Source organism: Ambystoma mexicanum, chromosome 12 (assembly GCF_040938575.1).
Source record: "Ambystoma mexicanum isolate Mex_15411 chromosome 12, UKY_AmexF1_1, whole genome shotgun sequence".
NCBI lineage: Eukaryota > Metazoa > Chordata > Amphibia > Caudata > Ambystomatidae > Ambystoma > Ambystoma mexicanum.
The window spans coordinates 662560908-662587124 of NC_090936.1; the positions used below are offsets into that span (position 1 = coordinate 662560908).

Sequence of the window (26217 nt, forward strand, 5' to 3'; positions counted from 1 at the left end):
CTCTTATCATAGGTAGGTTTGAGACCCCATGATCCACAGGTTCTCATGCTACAGGCTGCAGAAAAGCCAGTGCTTGCATTCCAAATGAATCTGTGCTTAGGTGGCTCTGTATGCCAGGATTTACATGCACTGTACCTAGCTACATCTGGTGGTCGAACTGAAGTCAAGAACTGGATCTTGCATCCATGAGATATATCATCTTAAAGCATGTCAAATGGAATATCTGCTGGAACGAGGATCAAACCTGATCAGTCCCTTTTTGTTCCCTCAAACTCAAGTTCCTCGTTATCGTCCCATCACTGCACATCCCAAAATGCAGAATTTTCATAGCAACATTTCAGTATGTGTGTGTGTATGTATGTATTGGTGGGTACAAGGTTGTACATTTATAAACAGGCATCCTTAAATTGAAAGCAGTTTTACAGGCCCTAAAAGCTTTTATAGTCTCTTCAAGGGACACATCTTGTAAGTGCCAATAAAATGATAGGGTTGTACTTGCACAGTCAGGGCAAGTTCCTCAATTGTGCAGGCTACCATAGATTAGAGTGATGGGCCATCAAATGTTTTCTTTGTGATAACCTGCCTAGTAGGACCCCTGAATGTTGGGTCACATGGACTGCACATGCAGACCCCTGACAGATGGGAACTTTTCTCCTTAAATTTCAGTCCTTTCGTTACGGAATCTGGTTAGCTTGATGTGGACCGGTTTGTGACTCGGGACAACAGGAAATATTTTCAGTGTCTATCCTGGACAGGAGGAGAGGTGAAGACTTGAGGGGTGCTTTCCTCTTTGGGTGAAAAGTTGATGCACTCTGATTATAATGCTGCCCTACTGTCCCATGATCATGGCCACCCATTTGGCAGAGCAATCCCCTGGTTCTTGGTTCTTCTGGGTCTTTTTTTCTTGCTAAACCCTAGTGTATAGACGTCCTTCCCTGGAATGCAGGGGACAGATTCTTCGCCCATCCCCTCGCAATTGATGTCTTTTGCAGGATGGTCCCTTTAAAACTTGCTATTTATTACTTGGATCTCTCCAGGGACAAACTGGCCGCCTGAAGGAGGCTACAACGATCTCCATGGGAATCTGTAGACAAAAAAAACTGTACTACACCACTGATGTCTGGATAAGAAGCATCATCATCTAGGCATTTCCCTACCTGTGGTCCTTTTTCATCAGGGACCTGGCCTAGCTGCGCATCAAATTGGATTCCTAAAATCTACCACTCTGAGAAACTATTGCACTACGTGGTCTGTTTAAAAAAAAAAAAAAAAAAAAACATAACAAAGTTAACTAATCCAGTCTCTCAATACATGTAATGGTCTAAAGAAACATTTTCCCAGGGCTGCATCTTCTGTAATAATGGTAACTTATTTATATAGGGCTTTTGTCCAAAGCTCTTTACATAGAACAAATGTTCATACATTATTATTACCTAATCAAAATTGGTCCTCACTTCTTCTGAAGGATGAAAGACTGAGTTGACCTTGCTGTGATTTTAAACTGCAGATCAAACCTAAATCACAGCAACTACCGCTCAACCTGCTGAGCTGTCTCACGACTTGCTCTCTGCCCTCCTCGATCTCAACCTGGTTTTCTCCACATTGACATGCCTTTTGAGCCCATCACTCCAACAGACCCAAGATAAGTTTCCATTATTTTGTGTCTAGGTCACATTGGCCCATATGGTTGGTTAGCTAGAGGCCTTAGTGGGTATATTCTCTTCCTGATGTTGCACCAGGACAAGTTGGTTCATCAGACATCGTTTTCTTTCAAAAGTGGTGTCAGAATCTAATTCAAACGGGGCAATTTTCCAGTTTCCTTCCCAGATTCATTTTCTGAAGCTGAAAGATTGTCGATGGGTTGCCACAATTTTACTTGGAAAGAATGAAACCCTTTCATTAATCATCCGCCCATTAACCATCTACCCTGGTCAAAGTCCTGACAAATGTAGAATTACTCGATTTTGAAAGTTGTTCACTTGGGGAAAGTATTTACCCCTGAGGGGCTTCAGGGCCACCTTGCCGGAGCATAAGCCACTTTGTTGACTTTCCAGAGACCTCTTCCATGGAAAGACCTATGTAAGGGGCCTGCTTACGCTAGCCCTTGCACCTTCTGTCACCATTGCTCTCCATGCACCATTCCAAGAGCAAAGTCAGTTTGGGAAGGTTTTTCTTCATAACATATTTGACTGGCATATCAGCCTGTTATCTTTATTGGCCTATTTTACTCTCCACCCAGTATTTATTATTCTGGTATTTATTGAGCAGGGACCTCGATTCGAGAATCAACTGAGTGCTTTACAGAGGTATATAACAGTACAGATGCATAATGGAACGTTTTGCAGAGATAACTGAACAGATATACAGTGTGGGGGTAGGACACAGAGGGGCACAGGAGGGGTACAGCTGTACCAGGTTGTAGGGAGGAGAGGGACCGGCAGACAGCGTCTAGCCAGTCGGGTGGTGCGAGGGGCGACATGGTGGCCTAGAATTGGATTCCTTGTTAATCTCCCCCAATTATTAAGGAAATGTTTCATTGATTTATACCATGCACCGCTAACACGCAGGTGCAGTTTCCAGGTGCTGAAGTGGCTCTGCAAGAAAGAGGACGGGGTTGGTTAGTGAGTGTAGTGATGGTATGGGTCCAGAACCAGGAGAAACTAGCATCTGTGTGTTGGCTTATCGATGGTCGATTGTGTGCACTGGTTTGTTGTATCTGTATGGGTAAGGTCCAATCCCTGTTTTATATGTGAATGCATGTTTGGTTGGGGTGTCTGTGTGTTTTGTGTGTAGATTGGCTTGTATTTAAGGTTGTGCGCACTGGCTTAGTTGTATCTGTATGGTCCACTGTCAGGGGCTGTTCGTTGTATGCTAGTCTTACTTCTGTTGTGCATATGTGTATATAGATATATAGACATAGCTAGGCCAGTATGCATGGCTACTCTCAAAGATCTTCTTGGTGACTTATGTACACTATCCTTTCTAATGTGACACATGGCTAATTTTCAAAATCCTATCTAGTGATACTTATGACTCGTGGCTAATATTCACAGAATCTAAATGTGACGTATGACTAATGTTACAAATCTAAATATAACGTGTGGTTAATCTCCACAATTCTATCTAAATGTGACCTGGCTAGTTTTCACAATTCTACATACGTTGATGTGTGGCTAGTTCTTGCAATTGCTAAGTGCAGAATATTGCTATAATTACACGAGGTGCAGACTATGGCTATATTCCTCTGGCTAAATGTGACCTATAGCTGATTAACACAAATGGGCTTTACTATAATGGGTAATAGTTTTTTTTTTAATGGAGTCCAGTAATGGATGTACTCCCGCACATGCCACTTAACTAGTTACTGCTGGTTGACTGCGACAGGCGAACACTGGCAAACAGAGTGGAGCCGCTCCTTCGGGAGCTGCCTTTTGCCTTAGGACCTTTAGTTGTGTGCTGGTTGGGCAGGGCTGCTCTAGCTTGACGACTGAAGGGCTTTCTGGGGGAGGGACCAATCATGGGGAGGGTGGTGGGTGTGGTTCCAGGTAACGCTTAAAGCATGAGCTGCAAACCAAGCCCCAGAAATGGCTATGGGTACAAAAAAATCTTAACAGGTTGCAGGGCCGTACATCACGCAGCAGTAGCTGCAACCACACCACACAAATGTGATGGGACATAGGAGTGTCATAGGGACTGTTGTACTTCCCCTGGTTTATCCCCTTTACAAAGGGTCAGATGTAGTAGAGCAAATCAAACGGCAGGTGAGAAGAGCATCCTGCTGGAAGATGCGCATATGCTTGCCGGTGCCCTCTTGAATAATGAAAACACTACTCTGCATACTGCAACAGTCCCTTCCTACAGATTACATTCCACCAGTTAATCGAAAAAGGAACCATGGACCTACAGTAGTATTTAAGGTGAGTAATTGGTGAGTAATTGTTTTGTTGCAGTGCTGCACTGTAGTGTACCAGCACTTGCCTCTTAACCCTCCAGGCAAGGCACATGTTTATGGACTCTAGTTTTTCAAACTTAGTGGGCTCCTCATCCTGAATAGACTCAGTACTACACTTTTTGACAAAATGTATTCAAGTATAAGGAAGAACGGGGTGGGTTGAGCCTTGTTTGGAGTTACAAGCAGGCTGCTAATATATTGGTATTTTAAGAGCACAGACAAAGACCAAAAAGGCATTAAAGTGCTGAGGAGAGTGAATAGGTTACAGACCCAGGGGATTAGAACATTCGTTTTTAACTGTTTTTGAAAAGGAAGGTACTCTGCGTTGTGGATCTCTGGTGACAGAGTGTGGGGGCAAGTACCGAAAAAGACCTTCCTCCTGGAATCTGGGAATGTTCAGCAGTGACTGATTGGCCGAGCAAAGGAGCCTGTTCGATTTGTAAAGTCCGAATTGAAGAAACTCTACCCCCGCGGCGTGCGTGGCACGATGGACGAGACATAGGATTTTAAAATGGGGACTGCTCCTGACAAGGGAGCCAATGAAGGTGGTGAAGGTCAGAACAGTGAGAAAGTCTAGGGGCTCCCAGGGCGAGGCAAGCCACTGCATTGTAGGATCTCCAGTCGTTGCAGCAAGGCCTCAGATTGGCTAAAATAGATACCATTGCTGTAATCTAGGGACCCAATAATGGAAGCAGTCACAATCTTAGTCCTGGATTCCGTTGGAAGAAACGGAAGAACTTTTTTCAGTATTTTGAGCTTGGTAAAGCCAGATTGGCAGATAGCTGAGATTTGGGCTCCTCTTGAACCTGAGAACATAACTTTGATCCCTCAGATCAGGAAGGGGTCACTTGGAGGTGATGGTGGGGGGAGCGCTCTGTGACTAGGTCCTGCAACTTTCCCTTCCACTCATCCAGCAAGTAAAGTTTCACTGAAGCAAAAGCCACCTGATTGTGTGATCAATGTGCTCGGACCACAGCCTGCAACGCTAGCGGCGGCACTCCAAGAGATTGGTAACGCAAGCACATTTTAAAGTGGATTGCAATAAGTGCTCTTGATCACCTTTTGAACTGAAAAATGTCAGAGCTGGTAATGAGTCATGCCGACTTTGAACCAAAGTGCTTCCCTTTGGCATATCCTCAGCACCGAGGGTTTTCATCAAAGTACTTGCAGTGGCAGCTGCCCACCTGCGCAGACAGTCGATACCAGTGCACCCTTATCTCGCAACTGGCTCATAACAAGAAAGACCTCAAGAGTGTTGTCGGAACACCCACAAGACAATCAACCTGCTTTTCAGACTAGGCTTCTCAATCAATGAGAAGTAAGTCTCATTCCAAGTCAAAACCGGCACACATCCAGACAAGACACTTTAGTCTTCCCCCTCCATCAAGAAGGTACAACATTTCCTTTCAGATTCCACTTTATGTAGCTGGTTGTCAGTTAACTGTAGGGAAGGCCATGCACCTACTAGGGATGATGGCCTCCTGCATTTACATAGTACCTCACACATGCGTCCTATGCAAGAGTGGCTAGTGAAACGATGGTCAGAGTGGGGCGATCTAATGGTAATTTTGCAGAACTTAGTTCATTCTCTGCAGTGGTGGACAAGAGAGCACCTTCTGCAAGGGAAATCATTACTCTCCCCACAGTACAAGCCACTGTTACCACATTCGCTTTGCTGTCATTATGGGGAAGCACAATACCTGGCACTTCTTGTCCACTGCATTGCTGCACTCTACCCCAACTTTCAGTGCTATGCGGATGACACTCAACTCCTTTTCAGGCTCCCTTCCGCTACCTCTTCTCCTCTCATCTGTCCGCCATCCAAGAGTGGTGTGCTACCAATGACCTCTGCCTTAATGCCAGTAAGACCAAGATTCTCCTCATCGGCACACCAGCTCCCTCCTTTCCTGTCACTCTCTGGCCGGCCTCTCTTGGCCCTCTGCTCCCACCTGTGAAGCTAAAAACCTCAGGATCATCTTCGACTCCACACTTCCTTCTCTCTGCACACTTCCAACATCTCTAAAAAGTCACACTACCAGCTGCACCTCCTCAGAGGCATTCTTCCTTTCCTCTCCTTCCTCCAGAAGCTCACTGTCTCCAGAGCTCTGGTTCTCTAGGCTGGACTACTGCAACAGCCTCTTTCTAAATCTGCCTTCCTCTACTCTCCGCCCTCTGCAACTCATCCAAAACAGGACTGCAAGACTTGTCCTTGGTCTCAAGTCCAGGGATCGTATCTCTCCAGGACTGAAATGTCTGCGTTGGCTCCCAGTGGTGCCAAGGATTAAGTTCAAAACCCTCTGCATTGTCCACAAGGCCTTCTGGGGCCTCAATACCTTCAACTCTCTTCCTAAATATCTTCCTTCTCAAGCTCTTCGCCCATCCGCCTCCAACTCCCTCAGGGTCAGTCGCTTCTCCAAGCAGTGAGTTGGTGGTAGATCTTCTGCTGAGGCCTCCTTCTGGAACTGCCTCCCTGCTTCTCTGAAACTTGAGAACCATCTCTGGTTCCAGAAACACCAAGACCTTCCTCTTTGCTTCTGCTTTTTCTCCGCCTCTCCCCTGCTGAGCCCTTGGCTGAATCTGAAACTGCACTGGTTACCCTCTGATCTCGGGCCCAGGTCACCTCCCCACCAGTTGCACACCTGCACTTCCTCCCTGGAAACCCTTGCACTCGGACTGGCTGCACGTTTATTTATGGTCATTATTTATTTCACTGTTATCTTATGTTCTGCACTGTCCCCTCCCATCCACCCCCTCCCCTGCACTTGTGTGATCTCAATTTCACTTGGCCTAGTAGGATTGTTCTCTGTCCTCCCTTTGTTCCCCTCCCTTGCCTTGTCACGCCTTGAAACACTTGTGTATAGGTGCGTTATACATGCCATATCATATATCATACTATGCATGGCAACTCACAACGAAGCACATAAACTTCCTAGAGTTGTTAGCAGTGTACAAAGCCTTCCAATATTTTCAACATCTAATTGAAGGGGAAACAGTCCTAGTCCTAACAGACAGTACAATAGCCAAGTTTTACATTTCCAAACCGGGGGAGAAACACTTTCCAAGTCTCAACTAGCTGGAACTGGGTGCTAAAACGCTACTTGTTCCGCCTGTTCCAACACATTCCAGGGGAACACAACTGTCTGGCCGATGTTTTGGCAGGGACTTGCAGCTTCTATTGGAACTCGAATGGCACTTGAAGACATTCTACACAATGTGGTCTTAAACTGGGGTCAACCGGACCTAAATCTATTTGCAACCCAGCACAATGCCCAGACTACGTGTACAGGTACCCCCCAAACAGGGTCCAAGGGGAACGCTCTCTGGATGAACAGTTCAGGGAGATTTGCTTACGCTTCCCCCCTCCACCCCCCCCTCAACAACACCACTTATCAACATGATCATCCACAAGTCCAACTCATTCAAACAACCATGGTACTTGCACATAAGTGTCTGTTCTGATGCTTGTTAATCTGCTTAGAATCACATGCTGTGCATATGGTCCGACATCCAGTGGTAACCGCAGAGTATTGCATCTTGTCTTTCGGGGGACCGAAAGGGGACGTCGGCATAGGCGTGCCTGAAACACTATCCCTATCGTGACGTGTGTAGTACCCAAAATTCCTCACGCGCCGAGGTCCCTCAGATTGTTTTTTTCCGCCCAGATAACTGGTTGCCCTATAGCGGAGCTCTTCATGAGACATTGTTTATCTTACCGAATTGTCGGTTTAATCCCTGTTAAGTCACTTCGCCTATCAAGAACATCTTTGACGAAGACTACGGGGTACAGTCTACGGCTGTGGATTCTGGCACCTAAGATCCGGCGTTCGGACCTCCACGTAGTCGGGCCTTCTGGCCAGCCTACACAATAGGGAGAGTGGGCTCGGGGGTTTGCCAAACTGCTATGATGCCTTTCCTCTTTTCCACTTCTTTCCTTTTTGGTCTGGTCACCCTTCCCTTCTGCTATGCAAAGGACTCCATTTAGATTCTGCCCTCTGAAGGGTCAGATATCTGTGGAAAGACGAGCACACTTCGTGTACGCTTGTCTCCCCCTAGAGCACTAAAGCGGTGTTCGGCGTTAAACTCCCAAACCTAATCCCTTAAGGAGCGCCGGTTGAAGCGGTGGGCCGCGCACGGTATGTCATACGTGGAGCCTCCCTCCCCTGCCGCGACACCAGCCAAGAGTGACGGTGGTACATCGGATGACCAAAACGTCCAACGCGGACGTTGTAGACCTTGAGGCGGACGATTATAGAGCCGCCACGCCTGTCCCCGACCCTTCCAGGCTCGACTCCGGTCTTGCTACAGGGAGCACACCCGGTGACAGGGGCGTACAATTGCACTGCACAAAACACACAACCCAAGCGCCCTCCTTGACGACCTCGTAGAAGAAGGCGCAAGTGCCATTGGGTCGATCTGATCCGAAACCTTCCCTGCATCCGCAGCAGCGCATGACGACTAGGCTTAATAAATATGACAAAGGTGCTACTCCCCAAACTATACACGCCGAAGTTTCTGAGCAAGAAACTTTGACGAATTTCAAGGTTTCAAGGGCCCGTGCAAGCCAGAAAACTACTAGTAGGCCTCTACCCGAGAAACAATCATCGGAGGCGTTGTCCCCCGAAGATTCGGTAACTATCAGTAAGAGCATCAATAGGATTGCTACGGCGGTGGGCCTAGTACCGGTTTCGCCCACAGTTATGGGCCAATCCGCGGAAAGGTTTTCCACAGGTTTGGAAGACTATCCTGAGGCCTCTTATGAAGACAGCCAGGTGCCCCTCTCAAGCACCCTGAGGAGATCCTCTGAACGCCTTAGGGCGAAGGACCCTGTTCCTGCCCAACTGGGTCCATTTGGGTCATCCAAGTGGACCACGGAACAATTTGAGGGGTATATGGATCGGCTGGAGCAGGTTTTCGGGTCTTCTGATCAACCTCTGCCGAAAAAAGCTCGGGTAGACCCTAACCCTCACACACGAGTTGCCCAAAACCCTATGTTGATTATCAAGAAGACGTCCAGAGGACATGTATAGAGACATCTATACAGAAGAGGAAACTTCTTTTCTGGACAATTATGGGGAAGATCAAGGCGCAACGGACACTCTGGGAGGACCCCCAGCAGGACGATCACAATTCTGATATTGTTTGCCTCGACTCTTCCCCTTCCACACCGGTTCGGCAAGCTCCTCCGGTGGATGATCAAATGGCTTTCAACAACACGTTGAAAAAAGCAGCAGAATTCTTTAAAATTGCCACGCTTGAGGCATTGCCTGAACAGGATTTCGCGGAAAACATTAATGACAAGCCTCCGGCAAGCCAGTCTATCCCTCTCTTGAGCTCTGTAAAGAGACGGCTGGCCCCTTCTTTACTCACACCCGCTCAGACTAGGGCTGTGAACCCAAGGGTCGAACAACTCTTCCGACCCTCCCCCGCCGACCCGCTTTATATCAAAGGACACGCAATCCCAGACTCGCTGGTGGTGACCAACACTCGCAAGAGAGCAGGGGTTCCCCTTGCCACGGGAGAGTCACCCCCGGACAAGGAGTCCAAAAGGTTGTATGCCTTAGGCAAACGGGTCACGTCGGCAGCTGCTTATACAGTCCGGATTGCCAATAACACGACGTTACTGGCAAGCTACGTCGACGCCCAATTGAACCTACTCCAGGAAGGCCTCCAGGAGGTTCCGGAACCAACCAGAGCCAAGCTTCTCGCCATTGTCTCCGAGGGCAAACTTGCCAATCAAAATGTTGTAAAGAATACCCTGGACTCCGCAGAGACAGCAGGCAGGTCTCTCGCACAGGGTACTCTCCTAAAGAGACACGCGTGGCTGCGCACGTCCGCTTTCAGGCCTAAGACCCAGGCATCCATTATCAATAAACCCATAGAAGAGGCCAACCTCTTCGGGAAGGCGGTAGACGATGCCTTGGAGACAGTCAAGAAGGGGCATGAGACTATTAAGTCGCTGCACCAGATTTCCAAAAAACCCTCTTCACAGAGGGGCAGCAATTCTCAGCGATCCTTTCGAGGACAAGCCTGCGCCGCTCAAAATAATTTCGGCACGGGCAACTTCAACGCAAGTCAACCGGCTGCAAGCCCCACTTACTACCCCCAGAGCGGTCCGAATTGCGGAAAGAATGGAGGCAGAGGCTCCAATTCCAGAGGAGCGTCAACTTCGGGTCAGAAATGACCACCAAGTCCAGGTCCCCTCTAGGGATGTAACGGTATAACGGTATACCGTTAAAGATACCGTGAACCACTTAATTGAACAATAATAACCGTCGCATTGTTTATACCGTTAATACCGTTAAGTGTGCTTTTCAATCTGATTTGGAAAGGCTGCAGTAAGCAATTGCTGCGCAGTCTTGGTTTTGCACTGTTGGATGTGCCGTCTGCCAAGTAGTTTCAGTTGGAGCAGTTTTTAATGCCATTCCATAAACCACACGTGCCTTACAGAAAATCAATGTTAGCAATAGGAAGAATAGATACAGTGCCAAGAAGGAAAAGGGTTTACTTTGGGGTGGCGGCTTTGGGGTTTATATATTTATAATGGATAATATTCTCTAAAAATATGTCAATGGGGGATTTCCCTGGTTCTATCATTGAATTTACATATAAGAAGTCACAATGCGAAATTCACTCATCTCTGTGGGTGTTCCCTGCTGCCATACCAAAGGGTAACATGTCAGTGATTACTGAACACCTTTTGGCCCGCAAGTAAACTAAAGGCTGTAACGTAAAGTGTGTGTGTGCGCGCAAGCATATACTACCATCAGCCTCCATTGATCTGTGGCATGCAGGTTATCAAGATGGCAACATGTTCATCTTCACCAGTAGCCAGTGGGGGAGCAAAAAGCCTAAATCACCACTTAAGAAAAGCTATTCAGTTTGCTTTGCCAGTTGCAGCAGGCCTCCACCCCGCCCCCTCCTCGTGTGTTTGTGTTTGGTGGAAGCAAGGCATTTCAGTGGAAAGTATGTTGAAAAGCCCAATTCTGGCCCTGGGTGCCTGGTTTTGTTTGTGATGATACATCTGTTAATTTATTACCTTTTAGAAAATATTTAAGATTAGTTAACTCCACCTGCTATACTGCGATAACCATGATATACCGTCATTTGGCAAGAAGGTTATCGTACCGTCATAAAACAAATACCGTGACACCCCTAGTCCCCTCCCATGTCTCCCCGGTCGGGGGGCGATTACATCTTTCCTCAAGGCATGGGAGGGGATAACTTCAGACCAGTGGGTATTAAAGACGGTCGCCCACGGTTATTGCGTGGAATTCGCCCGACCCCCACAGTTCAGACCGCCGAAACATCGACGCCTTTCACCGGAACATCTGCAGATCCTGGTCCAAGAGGTGGAGGCGCTGCTGGGAAAGGACGCCATAGAAGCCGTCCCAATTCTTCAGGTAAACAAGGGTATTTATTCAATATACTTCCTTGTACCCAAAAAGGATCTCACCATGCGTCCTGTTCTAGACCTGCGCCCGGCGAACAAGTTCATAAAGCCAAGAAGTTTCGCATGGTAACACTTCAAGAGGTGATCCCATTGCTAAAACAAGGAGACTTCATGACAACATTGGATAAGAAAGATGCATACTTTCATATTTCAATGCTGCCAGTGCACAGAAAATTCCCAAGGTTCGTGATTCAGGACAAACGCTACTAGTTCAAGGTACTCCCCTTTCGTCATAGCCTCGGTGCCACGGGTGTTTACGGAGGTCCTGGCAGTGGCAGCAGCACACCTGCGCAGACTTTCAGTTCCAGTTTATCCTTACCTCGACGATTGGCTCATCACGGGGGACTCGTTCGACGTTTGTTTTTCGAACACCCAAAAGAAAGTAGACCTACTGTTCAGCCTGGGATTTTCGATCGACGAAAAGAAATCTAGCTTAGTCCCCAGCCAAGTAAAACAGTTCCTGGGGGCTCTAATTCGCACAGAGGACGGTCTAGCCTTCCCTTCCAGCGAGAGGGTTCAGAACATGCTCTCTCGTTCCTCAGTATGTTGTCAGTCGGGAGGTGACGGTACACAAAGCTATGCGCTTGCTAGGGATGATGGCGTCATGCATATACTTGGTCCCCTACGCGCGGCTGCGCATGCGTCCCATGCAAGAGTGGCTCAACAGCCAGTGGTGTCGGGCCAGCGGACAATGGGAAGATCTGTTAGTCGTCTCTCCAGCTCTCTCTTTCTCTCCCCCCCCCCCCCCGTGGTGGTCGAGGAGAAACCTTCACCACCCCTGCAGTGGAAGCCACTCTTACGTCGGACTCCTCTCTCACGGGGTGTGGGGTGGGAGGGGGGGGAGTTTTGGGGGCTGGTGGGGGTGGTGGTGGGTTGTTGGGGGGGAGGGGGTTTCGCCTGCTTCAACAGACAGCGCACGGAGTGTGGTCCCCTCAGGTAGCGTCCAACCATATAAACCTACTGGAGCTACTAGCAGTGTTCAAAGCATTTGAAAGCCTTTCAGGAGCAACTGCAAGGGAAGACAGTGCTGGTCCTAACCCACAGCACAACAGCAATGTATTATCTGAACAAGCAAGGGGCACTCTCCAGGGCTATCCAAGCTGTCTCAAAACATCTGGATATGGGCTCTCAAACACAAGATGTTCCAGGGGGACTCAATCTTCTGGCAGACATACTCAGCAGAGATTTTCCTCTGCCAGAAGAATACGAATGGCGTCTGCACGAAGACCTTGTGTCCAACGTCTTCGCAGACTGGGGGTTTCCAGAGATTGACCTGTTCGCTACTCAGGAGAATGCCCAATGCCCAGATTACGCCTCCAGGTACCCCCAGAATCGATCCAAGGGGAACGGTCTCTGGATAACTTGGTCGGGGAAATTTGTTTACGCTTTTCCCCCCCGACTCCCCTTCTGAACAAGATAGTGCACAAGATGCACCAGGAACCAGTCACCATGATTCTGGTAGCTCCCATGTGGGCCTGCCAACCTTGGTTCGCGCACCTGATGGAAATGTCCCTCTCCCCACCAGTCAAGCTGCCCTGCCCGTACAACATGTTGTCTCCGGACAGTGGGGGGACTGCACCCATGCCCACAATCTCTGAACTTAGCAGCCTGGCTCCTGAAGTCATAGAGTTTGGACATCTGCAACTCCCTCAAAGATGCATGGACATACTGAGGGAGGCAAGAAAGCCACACGTTATTGCTATGCCAGCAAATGGAAACGTTTTGTCATTTGGTGCAGGTCCAAAGGCGTCAATCCCACCGCTTGCTTGCCTTCACACTTTGTGTTATATCTAACCCATCTGTTGGACTCTGGGTTAGTCTTCAATTCCTTAAAGGTTCACCTAGCGGCGTTGTCAGCCTTCACCATGTCACAGCAAAAGGTGTCATGGTGGAAAATACCTGTGATTAAAGCCTTTATGGAAGGGGTTAAATAATGTATCCCCCCATCACTCAGCCAGCCCCTGGGTGGGATCTACATGTGATTTTTAACTAGGCTCATGGGACCCCCTTTTGAGCCTATGCATAAAGCTAGTCTGAAAGACCTGATTTACAAGACAGCCTTTCTAGTAGCTATCACTTCTATCAGAAGAGTTAGCGAACTACAGGCCCTCTCGGTCTTGGACCCCTTTGTTACAGTCCACAAAGATAAAGTAGTTCTGCGCACTCATCCCAGATTTGCGCCGAAATGTATTTCAAAGTTCCATGTGAACCAGTCAATCGAACTACCCACGTTCTTCCAGAGACCTACTAACATGGCCGAAAGAAGCATTCACACACTAGATGTGCGCACGGCAGTCATGTTCTACATGGATAGAACTAAACCACTGAGGAAAACTAAACAATTCTTTGTTTCAGTGGCAGCTGGTAGAGAAGCGGACCCTGTCTCTAAATCAGCAATATCAAGGTGGATTGTCAAATGCATCACACTATGTTACACTCTTGCAAAGAGAGAACTGCCCTTCAAGCCTAGAGCAGATTCTACTCGAGGCACTGGGGCATCCATAGCATTCATTGCAAATGTTCCCCTAGAGTCCATTTGCAAAGCGGCAACCTGGAGTTCTGTACACACCTTTACAAAACACTATTGCCTAGACACTCATTCTAGGTCTGATTCTCAGGTGCGACAAGCAGTACTAAGACATCTTTTTTCTACTGTTCCTTCTCACAACCCACCTCCAACTCCGGGTACTGCTCGCTAGTCTATGCACAGCATGTGATTCTAAGCAGATTAACAAGCATCACAAGACATGCGTTACTTACCGTAAAAGCATTTCTGATGATTGTATCTGCTTAGATTCACATGCGCCCTCCCTGCCTCCCCGCTCAGGGTGGAAGGAACATAGACTTCTTACTACTTTCCCTCTTCATGTACTCACTCACTATAGCCTTGGGCTCCCTCATGGCAGAAAAAATACAATCGGAGGGACCTCGCTGCGTGAGGGATTTTGGGTACTACATGCGTCACGATAGGGATAGTGTTTCGGACACGCCTATGCCGACATCCCCTTTCGGTCCCCCGAAAGACGAGATGGAATACTCTGCGGTTACCACTGGATGTCGGACCATATGCACAGCATGTGAATCTAAGCAGATACAATCAGAAATGCTTTTACGGTAAGTAATACATGTCTTTGCTCACCAGTGAAACCTCAGTGCCCATACAACATGCTGTCCCAACATCAGGGGACAGTATATAATCAGTGCCCTCAAACTCTGAACCTGGCAGTTAGCTTGGCTTCTGAGGTCATAGTTTGGTCATCAAAACTTGCCACAAATATGTATGGACCTCCTCAAAGAGGCATGCAAACCTAATACCAGACATTGCTACTACAATAAATGGAAATAGTTCATCTGGTGCAAAGCTTGAGACATCAGTCCCTTTGATTGCTCTCCTTCACACTTTGTTCTGCATTTGCTTCACCTTTTGGACACAGGGTTGGTTTTCAACTGTCAATTTAGCTGTAGTGACTGCATACACCACCTTTCAAACAAAGGTTTCTTGGTGGAATGTGCCAGTAGAGAAAGTATTCATGTAAATGGATAAAAGATTATACCCACCTATTTCAAACCCGACTGCTGCATGGGTTTTAAGCGTTATCTCACAGGTGCCCCTTGTGAGCCAATTCATAGAATCCGTCTTAAGCACCTTACCTACAAGACTGCTTTTCTTGTTGCTATTTCTTCCATCAGAAGGGCCACCGAACTACAAGCACTCTCGCTTCAAGATCCCTTTGTTACCACCCATAAAGGCAAAGTGGTTGCCAGGTTTTATACCTAAATTATTTCAAAGTTCCATGTTAACACAGTCCATAGAACTTCAACCTTTTTCCAAAAACCGACAATTCGGCAGAAGAAGCCTCCATAAGTTAGATGTTAGGAGGGCTGTTATGTACAAGCCTTAACAAGACAAAGACAATCTGGAAGATTGATCAATTCTTTGTGTCCGTAGCTGCTGGAAGAGAATCGGAATCCGTTCTCCAAGTCCGCAAAGTGTTTAGTGAAATGCATTCCAATTTGCTACTCCCTTTCTAACGAAACTCTGACTTTCACACCCAGAGTGCACACTACATGTGGCACATGGGGCTACCTTAGCTTTTATTACAAATGTCCCTTTAGATGCCATTTGCAAAGCAGCTACTTGGAGTTCCATGCATACGTTCACACTGCATTACTGTCTGGATACTCTTTCCAAACGAAATTAACAGGTGGTACATGTAGTATTAAAACCTCCATTTGCTGTTGTCCCTTCAAACATCCACCAACTTCTACAGGTATTGCTCACTAGTTTATGTAAAGCATGCAATTCTAAGCATACCCACAAGCCTCAGAAGGCATACATTACTCACCAGAATCGCATTTCAGATGCATTTCAGATGCTTTTCAGATGCTTGGATCTGCTTAGGTTCACATGCGCCCACCCTTCCTTCCCTCTTGGAGTTGAAGGTCCATAAACATCAAATACATTAGAGTTCCTCCTATGTGCTCCCACAAACAGTTCATGCTCCCTCATGCCAGAAACAAAACAATTTGAGGGATTTTGACACGTGAAGGACCATGGGTACTACCAATGTCACATTAGGAATAGTATTACAAACCCGCCCAGTCAACATCCTTTTCGACTTTCGAAAACAAGTTATGCACTCTGGATACCACTAGATGGTGGCCTATGCAAAGCATGTGAATCTAAGTAGATACAGGCATCAGAAATATGATTGCGGTGACAAATGTATTATATATTCTTTTTTTTTTAGTTTTGTTCCGGTCAGGTAGCACTACAAGTTGAACACTCACCCCTGCTAGCTATATGCGGTATGCTTTGGCAGGTTTGAATACCAGCAAGTATGCAAATATAAATGTATCCCACCCACAAAAGAGAGATAATCTGGGAAAATGAGTTCTAGATAGCACCCGATTGTTACTTCTCGGGTGGCACTTGTGCAACTTCAATCATCCAAACCAATTGTTTCGAAAATGTCTAAGGATAATTGAACGTATTGGAGAGGGAACATTTATAACATGTGCTGTTTAATTCACGTTACTGAAGAATGTTTAACTTAACAATATCATCTTTAAAAAAACAAAAACACAAACATTGCAATGATCAAACTTAATCTTGATACATTACGACAGAGAATCACGAATCAACATGGAGAGCAAAAAAAATATAAGAATATCTCAACATTGAAAGTGGATTAAAATTGGAAAAGTTAGATTCAGTTTCCAAATCTGTACCTAGTCCCGGGTGTCCTGAAACAAACCCTGTGTCACCTTATATATATTGTGTGGTAAAAAGCAGGGATTTGCGAAAACAGAATAGTGTCCTAAGGCTCAAATGGGGCCTGTACCCGGGTCTTTGGGTTAAAGAATTCTTTGCCTATTTGGGGCTCGGTATCCAACCAAACTCTTCACATTTCGGTGGTCTTAAACATACTTTTAGTCCGCCTTCATCAGGACGTCTGTTCGGAGACCCTGCTGATACTGTGATCCCAAGTCTTGAGCACAAGGCAATCCCTAGACTCAAATGCGGTGCATACTGTATTTCTTAATTCCAACTGGTGTCGAAGTGCACATATGAATTATGCTATTCCTGTTGGTGTCCCCTTGGTGTGAGATGAAATTACCTCGGCGTTCCTCAGGGCCTCCTTTAAGGAGTGCATGCAGAGTGGGCTGTTGGGTTGCAAAATGCGGGGAGGTGTATTGGTATTGCATTCAATTAAGCCTCAGAATTCCAGAGTGCGCTCAGTTGCAGCTGTGCTCACTGGCGTGTGAGGTGCGTTTTTGCAAACAGTTGTAGTGGAGCTGGCCACATCTCCCTTTGGTCACTGTCCCGAAACCCCCGTGTTGGGAGGATGCCGGGTCGCGAGTTCTGATTGTTGTGCATGTGTATTTAAATGCTGGCCGGCAAGGTCAACTGAGCCTTTCATCCGTCGGAGGTCGATAAATTCAGTACCACTCGGATTAATATGTTATTTCAGCACTCTGAGACCCATGGGTGTGTGGCGCTATGTAAGAAATAGATATTGTATATTTCTGAGGCTTGTGGATCTGCTTAGAATTATATGCTGTGCATAGACAGACATCTAGTGGTAGTCATGGCATATTGTTTACAAAATTCAGAAAAGGGTGTTGACGGAGTGTTTTTAATACAATCCTTTGTGTGACGTGTGCTGTACCCATGGTCCTTCACCAGTCTAGGTCCCTAAGATTTCTTTCCGCCATCGTACGTTTGCTATTTGCAGAGCTAGCACCATTGTTCTAGAAGTTATACTTGTATCTCATTGTTCACGTCCGCTGGTTTTCATTCGTTTGACAACCATCATTCAGCCGCTATCTATGAACAGCTACACATTCGAAGCATTCGACAGCTCCTCACTACTCGACCCTTTGGCTTACACCAGGCCTTGGCCTGTTACAATAGGGAGAGGGGGTGGGGGGAGTTTCATACATTGCATTCACACAGCAAATTTCTTTTATTGCCTCCCCTTTTACACACAATTGAAAATACACTTTTAAATGTTGCCCGTCCTGCAATCTCAAATGCCCTTGGAGGGACACACCATGTGTAATCAATGCCTCCCCAGAGATTATTCAGAAAACCATTTTAAATTTTTTAAACCCAAGACATTAAAGCACTGCCGTGCAAAACGTTGGGCAGTCCACGGCAGGTTTCCATTGATATCCCATTGATGGGTGCAGAAGAATCTGAGGTGGAACAAAGGCAGCTAGGGCACACAGTGGTTCCAAAATGACATGGGCTTTTCAGAATCCGTAGTGCCGGTCGCACCTACGATAAGCAGCCCGGCGGTCCTGTGATGGAGGCCACACTCTGCGACCTAAGCACACAACCCCAAGTCATATGTCGACTTAATTGCTGGACAAACGGCCAACGGGTGTGACAAGAAAGGGGTAAAACCCTTTCAGGCTCAAGCGCCCTTTGTCCTCTGGTCCTTTGCCAACTTAATCCCTGGATACAAACACCCAAAACAAGCACAGAGGAAGATTCTGGCACACTGCCTAAAAAGTGTTTCCTTAAACGAGCCGAAATGCAAGTGCTGAAATGTACATCTTTGCAAATGCATGGTATGTCTAAACGCAAACAAATTGGTTTAAAGAACAGTTTCTAAACCCATAGGTAGCCCTATTAAATTGGCTACAGTTTCCATGGCCATTGATTCCACGTCTCCATTGTCGGGAGCTTCACATGCTCAAGGAAAGGATCCCTTGTATCCATTTCAGATTCATAATGTCCCCAGTTGAAGCCAGTGGACTACAGAGAAGTTTGAGCGAACCATGAGAAGAATGCCATTTTGTTATTTTTATGGACAATCATATTTTACAGATCCACAAGGGGCGGGGGGCTCCTGCGAAGACCCTCAAGTTGTATCTGCTACACCCCCTGACACTTCTGCACAAACATCAAAGCTTATCAGGGGATCGCTACATCATTGATCACCAACACCAGCATGGTGATTAGTATTTCAGGATGACCAGTATACTTTGGATCAATTCTATGACGATGATCCAGATATGTTTTACCGTCGCCTGAAAATCAGGATCAGTCCATTGCTGATTCTCCTATACATGACCATTTGCAATATAACGACTTACTCATTAAAGCAGCAAAGCATTTTAAAATTGAAACACCAGAAACCCTACAGGACAACAGACTTGATCAATTATATTTTAGGAGACAAAAGATCTGACCCAGTGCAGAGGCGCTCTTTGCTAACTGCCTTCTTAGATACAGCTGTAAATCTGAGAATTCCGTCTCTTGTCCTGCACTCACCAGATCTCGATCCCAGTATCTGCTTGGAATACCCCTCCAATGGGCCCATTTTGCAAATCGTTTAAAAATTAGATTTTATTTTAAACACCTGACCAGCGATTTATCCCAGTGGACACAGCTCGCAACTCGCAGAACTGCACTACTGGTCATCCCAACTGTGCTGCTTGTAAGACGCCAACTCAAACTCTGCACTACCTACACCATCTACGGCGCTCTGCTGTTCTTGTGCTAGGTCTGCAATCTAAACAATAAAATTAAATCGTTTATGATATCCGTCCAATATGGTCACATCTTTGACTCTCATTCATGGCGATTTCTGTGCAAAAGTCAAAGGTTGTTTTGGTATGGGATCTTTTTACTGTAACAGACTGGCACGCAACTAATCCTAAATGTTTTGAAACTATACTTTCCCATTAAGGGATTGATTCAAGAACTGATACTCTACTCTTCAGTAGGTATACTGAACACCTACTTCAGAACTCCTAGCAACATTTTCAGGGGATCATTACCAAAGGCCACCAGTATCTATTCTAATTAACTCCTCCTTAAATGACTGTGATCCCAGGTATTTTGCCCATGTTCTGACAGTTGTGACTGCTTATCCTAGACATCTGGGAAGGTACATAAACTTCTTGGAGGACTGGCCCATCAGTGTCAATGTTGCTTTTTACCGTTCATGATTTGGGATTCTCTTGATAGTGAAATCTGAGCATGCACGTTTGCAATTCTTGCCACTCGTATGTGCAATTCTTGGCACTCGTATGTGCCTTTCTTGCCTTCCGCCAAAGCGAGTTAATGGAATCCCCATGCTCTTTGACATTCAGGCAATTTTCTGTGGTGTCTTTGTGAAAAGGCTCATGGACAAAGTTTTCTGGAATTTCTTCTAGTTTGTCCCCTTTCCATTTTCACACAGTGAAGATGATGAAACCCAGTTTTTAATGCCTGAATAGAAATTGGAGTCTGGCACAAGAGACACTTGTTTTGTAGTTCTAGCAATGGTTTGTCAGTAGGTGTGTACTTTCGGTCTGTGGTTGGAGGCTCCTCGGCAAGGACCTGCTTGTGTAGGTGCTGCCGATATTAAGAGACTAATGTAGACTTCTCTGCAATATGGTCCTCCCCCTTTATGTTGCGTATTTTTCTTCCCTTCTTGGAACAGAAATCGACAGGGATTTTTGTCTTGCAGAGAATATGCTTGTGGAGGAGTGATGAGGCTAGGGGGACCTATTGCCCTATTCAGACCTTGTGATCTAGAGCCCTTTCCTGCCCTTGAGTTGTATTGCAGCAACTAGTTTGTGTAGCGTTGCCATGCAGGGTGAGACCCTACTTTGATTAACATGTGTTGAGGCTGTGATTGACTGGTTGCCTAATTTAAAAAGAAATCTAGGTCCTTTATGCTGCGAGACTGGTTTGTTGCTGACGCATGGTGCCCACCATTGCTTTTGCAGATCACTGGGATCTTGAGTAGGTTTCCAGTTGAATTTTGGTGGAAGTGCTAACATTTTCAAATCTTTATCACGCAAACGTTTAAGATTGGACAAAATAACAAGTGCATAGACCATTCATTACTTTTCACTATTGTGTTCTGCTGCAATTGAAAAGGTTAAATGTGAGGGTTTTTTTTAAGCGCTTTTGTTGCTCAGTGTTGAGGCGCTGTAAAACGTAATGTAGTGCCAACATCTGTTCTGGAATAGCCAGCCAAACCAACCTACTGAGCAATCATGTTTGCGAAATTCGGAATGCAAGGTCATCCACTGTACAGTTCCAGTCATGTGCACACCACACTTGAGGCATAGCTCACATTGGTAAGGAAATTAAGATTGTCTGACAAATTACCGTTACTAGCATTGAATTGTTTTGAAATTAGTGAGTGATATACATTTTGATATTCATGTGAATGCCATTATGAACATGCACGCTTTAATTCAAATGCGTAAAGGTTTAAATTGCAAACAGCAAATCAACATTTGATAAGTTTGATTTCTTGATTTGCATGTTTTAATGTCGATTTCTGAAAGTAAATTGAATTTTAAAAAGTAATTTGCAAAGGTTTCATTTCTTGATTGCGGGGCGGAAACATATTGAACTAAATATCTGCTTTTCTTTTGACCAGCTGCAACGATCCTGTTCAGCGAATTGAGCAGTGTACAAGAGGTGCTCTGTTCATGTGTAGCATTGTTCAAGGTTGCAAAAGAACGTACCTATCACAAAGAGATTTGCAGGCCCATATCAACCACCGTCACATGAGAGCCGGAAAACCAGCGAGTCGTCCTCCGCCGGAACCTGTTCATCCTCCAATGGTGCCACCTCCCTCAGAAATTCCAGATCGCTTCATAATGCCACCAGAAAAGCATCACATGAACCACATTCCACCACCAAAGCAGCCCATTTTGATTCCACCACCTCCTATACAGCATGTGCCACATGAGCATTATAATCAACAACAAGAGGATATTCGGCCACCCCCTGCAGAGATGTCCATGGCTCCACCGCCACCTCGACCTGTCAATCAGGAACTCTATCGGATAAGGAAACACAGCAATTTAATAACTGTCCCTATTCAGGATGATTCCAGTTCGAACTCCCGTGAACAACTTCAACATGGCCCAGTTCCTCCTCTTCATCACCCTGAATATCCTGGTCAACCAGTGGTAACTCTTCCCCTTCATATTATGCCTCCGCAACAACATTATGCACCACCACCCCCTCCACCACCTCCAATAAGCCACCCAATGCAACACCCTCCTCAGGCAGCAGGTACGCCTCACTTGGTTTATAGCCAAGCTCCGCCTCCACCAATGACAAATCCACCACCACCAATCAACCCTCCCCCTGGACATATCATTCCTCAAATGCCACCATATATGAATCATCCACCTCCAGGACCTCCCCCCCAGCATGGTGGTCCACCTGTAAATGCTCCCCCTCCCCAACACTATAATTTAAACGCTTTGCCACAGTTCAATGAAGATCAAGGAACTATGAGCCCTCCTTTTACTCAGCCTGGAGGAATGAGCCCAGGTATGTGGCCTGCCCCAAGAGGGCCACCTCCACCTCCAAGAATGCAAGTTCCGCCATCTCAAGCCCCTATTCCTGGACCTCGTCACCCAGATCAAACAAGATATCGACCATATTATCAATGATGAGACATACTTTCAGTTCCACATTGAATGGGGAAAATATACAGCCGCAAACTGTGATTGGATTAATGTTTTTTCCCTTTCCAGTAGTGACTACTTTTCAAAAGCTAGCTGTTGCAGTGACATTTAATGTTCTTGGGTCCTAATATTTTAAACTCTAACCTTAGGACATATGGCTCAGCGAAATGGCTGTATTTTAAACAACCTCATGCCTCCTAGTGCAGCAAAAGGCCACTGGTAATGATCTCTACTTTTTCTTAAACTTGGGCAGACATTTGTGTACCGTACCACTTGGTTGAATGTTATTGGTTAAGCCAATGTTTAGTTTCATTTGTGATGTTTTGTTTTTGTTCACCCGTGTAACATTACATTTAAACTAGAAGTGAACATTATGTGGTATTGAGCGCGTTAACATGTAGCCCTTAATGCCATGTGTTTGATTGTTACTGATGTTTTTCTAATTGTACAGCAAAATGTTTAAGGTTCACAATAGGACAGATCTACAGTCTTACAATTAGACTGGCATTCTGATGTTTAACAGCATTTCACTGAATTCTGCAGGAAAACATTTGTAGATATTTGGTATCTTACATTTTTCAAATTTGGAAGTACAGCACAGGATACTTTTTGTTGACCGGGACACGATTTGAGGAGGACTAGCAGCCCACTGTCTTACTGTAATACTATGCATTTCGTTTTGAATGCTATGTGAGGTAACAACTAGGATAACTTGGCAGTTGTAATTAAGCACTTCTCTAGGCTGAGCTGAAAACTCATTTTATTGCGCTCCTGCATGTGGCCACAATGTAGACCTTGGTTAAACTGTTTTTCTTATTTTTTTTGTAACTGCAGAGTCTGATAACTTGATAACCTTTGTTTGCTCTCTGGCCTTGAGCTAATAAAATTGGGCCCTTAAAGTTTTGTTTGCATTTTTGCCACACAATTCCTGGGACTCGTCTGCTTTCGTGTGCTCTTCCGATCTAGATCAGTTGTCCCCACCTGTGTTGGCATACCTCTAGGCTGTCGGAGCTGTATTTCAAAATATACTGGCACTGAAGATTCAACAGCTTGGAATGGAAGCACATCACCCACAGTGTCTTCGTAGAATGACATTTGCAATTTAGAACTGTGTGACCCTAACACTTCCCTGAATGGCTTAAGTCTCACCTCCGCAATTCACCGGACTCAAAGCAGTAGTGATGGATGTCCTTGGATGCTCTACATTCCAAATGATGATTGGTAGTTTTGGGGGATCACCAGTTATGACTGCCAAGTGCTAGTTTTTAATCCTGAATTCATACCTGTTCATTTACCATTTTGCTATCTGGTTTAATTTTGTACTATGAAAGTTTACAGGTAATTTATTTTTCTTTCTATACGGCGCATCATAAATATACATTGCCTACAGTGGTTTTTGTTTAATTGACTTCAGAGTTGTTGAATTCAGATTTTTCTGTCGCATCTCTTTTCACATCACATTTAATTTACAGGTTTTCTAACATTATTTTTCAAGCTACTTTTAAAGACCTCGGAATATGATGGAAGAGTGCTTTTTGTTTATTGGTCCTTTTTGTCTATTACCCCTTTGAAAAATTACAGCCTTGACTTCATCTACTGCTCCCATGTCCTATCTCTCATAGATTTGGGCTGATGTCCTGGCACAGAACGAGAGCACTCTGCTGTGCAACATTCATTTTATAGGAATGTGCCGGAAATGGTATAGTCCCCCTCCCCTCTCATGCCCAGCATCAACCGCCATTGTTCGTCCACCTTGACAGTACTGGGACACTGTGTCAGATGTATTTTTGTTTTTTCCCAAATCGCTTGCCTCATTAGCGCATGCTCTTTTTCATAGACCTATATCTGAAACCCCACCACATGCCTAACATTCCGACATGCTCCCAATATACTATCTCATTAATCGGAGATCACCCACACAATGCAGGTGGTGGTATTTTAATTGCCATCATTTACAAAGATTCACTCACTTAGCAACCCCACATTCCTATGCCTTTACCATTTGAAGCCCTCTGTCTCTCCCTCCACCCCCCGCCCCCCCACACTCCCAACTCCCACATTGACTGCTCTGACACTTCCAAGTATCCTCATTTTACTGAACCTCCCTGTCACCCTTCCCGATCAGCTTGTATGTATAATCCGTTGGACAGACCCTTAGCAATTACTTCATCGATTTTTATTTTTTCTCCCTCTGCCTCCCTAGCTCCCCCCAACCCCCCTCAGTAATCATTTGGCACACAGATATGCTTCCAAATATCCTCCTCGACTTCCCCACCCTTAAAACTTCTCTTCAACTGCATGGCCACCCATTTGATAAAGTGATCCCATTCAAAACCGAATACCACCTCATTTGACCTCACACCTTTTGATCAAATAGCTCTCCCCAAGATTACCCGCACAAATCCTTCTCCATAGCTGTCAAATCCCTTATGTGGCACGTCAGAAGAAGGACTTGGACTTTGAGGCCACTTCAGAATGGTGTTTATTAAAGAAAAATGGAGGCCTAACACTTCCTTTACTATGGGATGTTCCCTACCTAATACACAACAAGGATGCTAATTAGTCAGCTGTGAATGTTGAACAAAAATCTGTCCAAATGAGCTATAACTGACCCTACCACTATTCTTTAACAATTAAGGTAGGAGAATGACTCGCTTCTCCTGGGTTTTGCTTCATGCAACTTCTTTGTTCTTAGTAAGTGATCTTTAATTAGTTTTGTGTGACTTCTGTAATCGGTTTATGTAACTTTCAGGATCTTGTTAGCTTTTGGTTTCTTCTCCTTCAACTCGGGTTTCTTTGACATTTTACTTGTCTCTTGCTTCTTCTTAACGGTTTCTTTGTGGTTGGTATGCTCCTCTCTTTCCATTTATAATCAAGAGTTTATTTTCCCCTCTGCGATGGTATTGATATACAGCATTTACAACGCTTTTTCTTTAATTACTCTCTTGTGATACTTGATCTATAATATGCCTTCTCTTTATATATTCTTTCTTTAGACCTATGAATCCTTACGCCTTTCTCTCCACGTGTTCTACGTGTACTTTTTATCTCTCAAATCTTCAGGAATTTCGGGTTTCTCTCACTCCGGTAATTCACTTCTCTGGTTTTCCAAGTTATAATTTCATTAAGTTGACTGGGATCCGTATGGCTAGTCCATAATGTTCTCTGTTGCCTCCTGTATGTTCAGTTTTCCCCTGTGACCTGCTCTTTGCAGGGATAACATCACAGGGGTCTCTCTGTTTGGCGTTAGCTGTGCTCTGTCTGCGTGCCTTCTTGACCTCTAATGTCCTGTCCTCCATATTATCCTCGACGGGCCTCGGATATCGGGAGCCTCTGCGCTTTCCGCCTACGATGTGGCAAAGAACAAGTGAAAACGTCATGGTACAGCCATTTTAGGGCACTAGCCACGTTTAGTAACCATACGTGCTAAATTTCATGGTGCGCACCAAAAATAATACAACTATAAAAATGTAACTGCTGCCACCAGTTTGGCACTAGCCACATAATTTATCAAAACTCCTATGTTTAAAATGCTAGGGTGATAAAATGTGTCCCCATTGCACTGAATTGTTAGATGCTGTGTGCAATTGTAAACATATAAGAATTCCAAAGGGAAACTTATTTCTACAGTACTGACAGTCTGAAGGACTGATCTGTTTCCCCATAACGTGAGCGTTTCCCCATAACGTGAACAACAGGGAAGTGAAGCTGAAGGCTTGACTTCCCTTCAGAAAATCAGGACAGGAACAAAAAGAATGGGGTTCCCTATGAAATTATGGAGAGAAAGCTGCACAAAGAAAATCGACAGTGAGACCCACTGGAGCTCTTGCCCAGCTCTCCTGGCTCCCCCTACCCCAAAGAATGTCTTCAAAGG

At 45.6% G+C, this 26217-nt stretch overlaps 1 protein-coding gene across 5 annotated transcripts in view; it reads left to right on the forward strand.

Annotated features, from left to right (window-relative positions):
- The window catches only part of CBLL1 (Cbl proto-oncogene like 1), a 148748-nt gene extending 125016 nt beyond the window's left edge, over positions 1–23732 (forward strand). For 3 of the 5 annotated variants that reach the window (XM_069629149.1, XM_069629151.1, XM_069629148.1), the window contains one exon: positions 21299–23732. In XM_069629149.1, the coding sequence (XP_069485250.1) occupies positions 21299–22328 (1030 nt within the window). In that variant the 3' untranslated portion in view covers positions 22329–23732. The remainder of the gene's footprint in view (positions 1–21298) is intronic. The other 2 variants (XM_069629152.1, XM_069629150.1) reach the window with 1 other exon arrangement.
- The last annotated feature ends 2485 nt before the right edge of the window (positions 23733–26217 follow it).